This window comes from Phyllobates terribilis, unplaced genomic scaffold (assembly GCF_046119375.1).
Source record: "Phyllobates terribilis strain yellow unplaced genomic scaffold, ASM4611937v1 Scaffold_1__5_contigs__length_1240528914, whole genome shotgun sequence".
In the NCBI taxonomy this organism is placed as follows: domain Eukaryota; kingdom Metazoa; phylum Chordata; class Amphibia; order Anura; family Dendrobatidae; genus Phyllobates; species Phyllobates terribilis.
Genome location: NW_027362761.1, coordinates 508479442 through 508486002, shown reverse-complemented (window position 1 = coordinate 508486002; position 6561 = coordinate 508479442). Strand labels below are relative to the sequence as shown.

At 43.0% G+C, this 6561-nt stretch overlaps 1 protein-coding gene across 1 annotated transcript; it reads right to left on the bottom strand.

Moving 5' to 3' along the window:
• Window positions 1-1442: 1442 nt before the first annotated feature.
• Window positions 1443-4403, bottom strand: HTR1A (5-hydroxytryptamine receptor 1A). Its single transcript, XM_073680248.1, has one exon. The coding sequence runs from the start codon at window positions 3570-3572 to the stop codon at window positions 2334-2336; it is 1239 nt and encodes a 412-aa protein (XP_073536349.1). The 5' UTR covers window positions 3573-4403; the 3' UTR covers window positions 1443-2333.
• Window positions 4404-6561: the final 2158 nt, after the last annotated feature.

The window sequence follows — 6561 nt, the reverse complement described above, 5'->3', positions numbered from 1 at the left end:
CTCTGCTTTCCTTTTCTGTGGGTTACCTCTGGGTACTCTGATTTCCTTTTCTGTAGGTTACCTCTGGGTACTCTGCTTTCCCCTCACATTTAATTAGTTACTATAAGATAGTTGGCACCATATGAAAGTGGCACTATTATGTGAGTGTTTGAGATAGGGGAAATATGAGTGTACGCACCTTGAGGGGACTCATGTGGGCGATGGCAGTTTCTGTACAGTACTGCGAAGTATGTTGGCGCAATATACAGTTTGAAACAGGAAATAAAAGTAAATTAATGAGAAAAATCTGCTTTCTAGTCAGAGCTGACTGAGATGTAATGATGGCGAAGAATAGGAACAATGCAACCATGAAAAAAAAATCCAGATAGTGAAGGAGATGACGATTGTCCTCTTCTCGCCCCCTGGTTGCATTACTGACCCACTTTTGCTATTAAATGCTTAATACATAGTCTAGGACACTAAATCATGTATGACATCATGCACTGAGGCCGCTGTATAGCTTCTCATTTTGTGTTCAGCAAATGAAGTGAACTAGTCACTTACACATTCCCAGGGTTACAGACGGCACAGCCAGGTCGCTCCATGACTGTCCCCCATTACATATTTATGCATGAGATGGACTATCTCTATTTTCCAGATAAGAGCAGCAGAGGGAAGACAGAAAGCAATATTGGGTTCATTTAATGATATGTTATGTAACCCTAAAAACAGAAAGCATAACACTAATGACGACTTTATTCACACATCGGTATATTGATCAGTATTTCATCAGTAATTTGTATGCCAAAACCAGGAGTGTCTCCAAAACACAGAACAGGTGTCAATCTTTCAATAATAGTTTTTCTCTGTAACTTTTACTCCTGGTTTTGGCATATAAACACTGATGAAAAATACTGACCAGATACTGATGTGTGAATAAGCCCTAAGACAAGGCAGATACAATTTCTGTACTTATCCCAGACTTCAGCTTCATTATTAGGAAAAACAACAACCTATGTAGTCATGTTTCATGTCATCCTGCTAATTTTGGATAATATCAGAGATTAATGGGCTTGAGAATCAGTATTCTGGTCTGTTTTGCTATTTATAAGAGAAAGATACATATTTTTAGATAAACTCACATGTAAAGCGCCATGGTATAAATGGCGCTATAATAATAAATAATAATAATAATAAACATAAGATCAACCGTCAGTGAGAAAGAGATCACAAGGGGTTAATGCGCTTAGCCTGTCCAAGCATACAACCTCTGAACGCAGAGGTACAGATTGCCATTAACACGTCTGTTTCTCAAATATATAGGCATTTCTATACAGATGTAGCAGAGCTAGTTGTGATGTGTGATTTTTGTGCTTTTACATAGGACTGCTGATTACACTGCACAAACAAGGCATCCTAATTCCTAAACAGTTAAGTAAATTCAGCTCTGCTACATCCATAGTTGTTACACTCCACAACCTGCTCATTTAGTGTGACCATTACATTATACAAATGCCCCTCCTTCCTTTTGCATTCTGGGGGGTTAATACACAAGACAAATGAGATTTTTATTTTTTTTTGCACTGCAAGGCAAAGTTTATTTGCAATAAACTTGCGAAATTGTATTATCACCAGCGAATATTGCGAATTAATACTGTACATTCAGGCCATAACAACATGTCTACATACAATACTCACTGTTCTAGAGTTTCTCTGGTTTTTGTTTGACAATCTTATTTCATTCAAAAGAATTATAGACAGTCCAGTTTATGCATAGGATGATTTATTAGAAGAATTTGAGGTGGGGGGATGGGACTTGCAAGACAAGATCTACAAAGCCCCATCACCCCCTCTCAAAATGCAACTGAGTGGGAAAGAAAACAAAAACTGAAGAAAAAAAAAGAAAAGAAAAGTTGTTACATAATGGCAGCTCTGTGTCAGTACCATCAGTACCATTGTACACTCAGATGCTGGGTTAAATTCACATTGAGTTACAGTAACCAACAGTTTGTCAGCCCCTTGGTCTGTGCAAATAGTTTCAGAAGACTAATTCAAAATTACTCCACTGCCATCAGTGGCCATGAAAAAATATCCAAGATATATTTATATACAGTCTATATATTTCACATTGAAATAATGGCAGCCATTGAACAAGGATTTATTTAGTTCAACACATAGAAGCCTTGGTCCACCCCAAGTGCCAGAGCCCATAAACCCTTAGTTGGGCACCTCATCAAGGCTTTGAAGGACACAAATTAAAAAAAAAATTAAAAAAATAACCAAAAAAAAACAATGGGCTTGGTAATGAAACAAGGCAAGCAACAAAAGGGGGGAAGGGGGAGAGAAATCTCTTCTCATTGCCTACAGAATTTGCACTTGATGATTTTCTTAAATGCACTTTGGAAATCTTTATTAAAATAAGCGTATATAATGGGGTTAAGGAGAGAGTTTGAGTAGCCTAGCCAGTTTATAATGTCAAATAGCATGCTTGGCATATGGCAGGATTCACAAAAGGGCAACACCAGGGCAACGATGAAGAAGGGTAACCAGCAGAAAATGAAGGTGCCCATGATAATACCTAAAGTTTTGACAGTCTTCCTCTCCCTGGCTAGTGCCACCTTCCTTTTGGCTTCTGCGCTTTTGTCGTTCTTCTTGTCAGACATGCATGTAGGAGATGCAGAGTCAGTGGAGTGGTTTGGCAGTGCCAGGTGGTTTTTAGAGTTAGGACACTGGTGGACCTCAATGATCTCCAGGGCAGCTCCATCCTCCCCGTGCCTCACTGCCCCATTCACACAAGAGCTTGGCTTGGGTTCTACACTTCTTTTCCAGTTTTTGCTGGGTTCCCCATTGCTTTTCCTCTGTATGGTGGATGGGGAAACAGACAGACAAGTATCAGCCACTTTCTTTTTTTCAGTTTTTTTCACTGTTTTTCTTATTCTGAATCTGGCTGCTTTAAATATCCTGCCATACAGAATCAACATGAGGATCAGAGGGATGTAGAACGCACCAAACGTGGAGTAGATGGTGTAACCGGGGTCTTCACTAATTTTGCAAGCATCAGGATCAGACCTGTCTTCGTGGGTTCTCCAGCCCAGCATTGGTGGGATAGATATCGAGAAGCCTATAGCCCAGGTCAGACTGATGAGAATAGCAGCTCTTCTAGGAGTCCGCTTGTTCACATAGTCTATTGGATCTGTGATAGCCCAGTATCTGTCCAAAGCTATAGCGCACAGGTGAAGAATGGAAGAGGTGCAACACAAAACGTCTAAAGAAATGAAAATATCACAGGTTACCTGTCCAAGTGTCCACTTGTTCAGTACTTGGTATAGTGCTGCCATGGGTAACACCAAAACTGAGACCATCAGGTCGGTGACTGCAAGAGAACCTATGAGATAATTGGCCACTGTCTGAAGATTCCTCTCCAAAGCTATGGCTGCAACCACGCAGGCATTGCCAAAAACTGCACACAGGATCAATGTCCCCAAGAAGAGAGAAGTGACGATTTGGTAGCTGAGGGCTACCTCCTCAAACTTAGTACCATTCCTCTTTTCCAAAGAGTAGTCCGAAGAGGTAGTGTTATTAAAAGCATCCATCCCAAAGGTGAGGAGAAGACCTGGTGGTCCTAACAAGGGAGGGTTAGGACAGGGCCAGGTCGAGGACTTAATTCACTTTTGGTGGAAGGACTCCTCCACTCCAGCTCTTCTTCTTCAGATCGGGCATAGTTTCAGAGGTGATGGGTACCACTCCAATCTGCGTTTCTTGGTTCGGCGAATCATTGGCGACTGGGGCAGAGTGGAATGGCAGTGTGCACACAGGAGGTCAGCGCTTATAGGGTGCGCATCGCAGCAAGACCCTCGTCTGCAGATTAAATCCACCTCTCCCAGATGCTCCTGCAGCTCATCGCCCGAGAGAAGAATGAAAGGCGATTCAGTCACTATCTTGCCACTAGATGAACTACAACAGCTTACTGTGGGAGTCTTCCCCTCCGTGCTGGGATTGTAGTTTAGTTGCTTTCATAAGGCGGAGCTCTGGAGATTGGCACTGGAGTTTTGCACTGGTGTGTGCTCCCTCTTCCCATCCGATCGCTCATTGTATGAGCTCGCACATCTCTAGCAGCTCTTACTAACGTGGAGAAAGTTTACACCCACATTGTACATCATTTTACAGAGCAAATACTGGCTCCTGCTGCCATCTAATGCAACCCACGAGGCAAACAGTTCATTTGCAGGATACCTAGCCTGCATCCTTCATCCCCAATCCTGATTGCGTGTCCTGCTAATTATGATTTTATATCCTTTCCTAAATATCAGCTGCCAATGACACTTGCTGCTTGTAATATCCAGCGCTGCTCCGATCCAGGACCATGGACAGCAGCTCTGCCTGGAAGGGAGTTTGGCGCCATCTACGGGCCAGCTGTAGAAATAGGGTCAGCGGCGGCTGCTATATACCATGCACGCTAGATTATGCAAGATCTGAGGTTTCCATAACATTATTTACTCAGATTAGGATGGATTAAATATGACGAGATATCCACTGAAATGTGCTGCTTTCCTCTTTCAGTTCTACTAGCGGATGTTGTGGCCGGGAAACACTAACTTATAGTAAATTGTGATAATTCCTCTGATTGATATTAGATATAAATTCATCCAAAATAAATAAAATAGATAAATAAATAGAGCAGATATTCATTCATAAGTAGTGTGGATTTTGTTGCTAGAGTGTCACATTCCTGTGTTCCAGCAGTGCCACATTGCCACATTCCTGTGTTCCAGCAGTGCCACATTCCTGTGTTCCAGCAGTGCCACATTCCTGTGTTCCAGCAGTGCCACATTCATGTGTTCCAGCAGTGCCACATTGCCACATTCCTGTGTTCCAGCAGTGCCACATTCCTGTGTTCCAGCAGTGCCACATTGCCACATTCCTGTGTTCCAGCAGTGCCACATTCCTGTGTTCCAGCAGTGCCACATTCCTGTGTTCCAGCAGTGCCACATTGCCACATTCCTGTGTTCCAGCAGTGCCACATTCCTGTGTTCCAGCAGTGCCACATTCCTGTGTTCCAGCAGTGCCACATTCCTGTGTTCCAGCAGTGCCACATTCCTGTGTTCCATCAGTGTCACATTCCTGTGTTCCAGCAGTGCCACATTCCTGTGTTCCAGCAGTGCCACATTCCTGTGTTCCAGCAGTGCCACATTCCTGTGTTCCATCAGTGCCACATTCCTGTGTTCCAGCAGTGCCACATTCCTGTGTTCCAGCAGTGCCACATTGCCACATTCCTGTGTTCCAGCAGTGCCACATTCCTGTGTTCCAGCAGTGCCACATTGCCACATTCCTGTGTTCCAGCAGTGTCACATTCCTGTGTTCCAGCAGTGCCACATTCCTGTGTTCCAGCAGTGCCACATTCCTGTGTTCCAGCAGTGCCACATTCCTGTGTTCCAGCAGTGCCACATTCCTGTGTTTCAGCAGTGCCACAATACTGTGCTCTAGCAGTGCCACATTCATATGCTCCAGTAGTGTCACATTGCTGTGCTGAGGCAGTACCACATTGCTGTGCTACAGCAGTGCCACAGTCCTGTGCTATAGCAGTGCCACAGTCCTGTGCTCCAGCAATGCCACACTCCTGTGACTTACACTGTATTTCACACTATAGATGGAAACTGGTACTGATACAGCACGATCAGATAAGCTAATTTTAGATCCATCTCCATCAACTTTCAAGTAATTAGATTTCATGTGGAACAGCTGCTGTTCTTGTCCAAATAAGTTTCTTTTCGTGTAATATATTATAAAACATAATGGTCTGCCGTAAATCCTATCATAAACGATGGTCTCTGTTTAGCGACTAAGGGATTAATTGACTGAGATTACCATCACTAGTTGCTCAAAGTAGATCTGCTGTTTTGTTATTTTTAATAGGTTGTTCAGTTTCTGTAAGTTCTAAAAGACATTTTCTATTTTCAAAATCTCTGCTAGCAGTTATTAAAGAGGTTGTCCACTACTTTAATATTGATGGACTATCTTTAGGATAGGTCATCAATGTCTGATCAATGGGGATGTGACACCTGGCACCCCTGGCAATCAGTTGCTCTTGGTGTCGGTGTTGGCTGGAACTGCTCAGTTACAGAGCTGCACAGCACAGATCCATTGACAGAATAGTGGCTGCGGCCGATTGCTGCACATCCGCCACCTATTGATTTGAAAAGGGTTGGATGTAAAAATCTCCTAATAGAATTTTAAAGAAAAACGGGTGTATGTGCAGTACCCAGCTGCGGCCACTATACAGTTGAAATAGCTGTACTGTACAGCTCCGTAACTGAGCAGTTCCGGCCACCATTGAGAACAGCTGATCAGCAGGAGTACCAGATATTGCAGATATTGATCGGCGGGGGTACCGGCTGTCACACCCATGTGAAAGTAGTGGACAACCTTCAACACTATTTCCAGAGAATGAGCATCTGTCCAGGTCATATGTAGGACATATATTATGTTTCCTACCATGACTTTATCTCCAAGCTGTGAATAGAATAGAATAGATAGATAGATAGATAAATAGATGGATAGATAGATAAATAGATGGCTAGATAG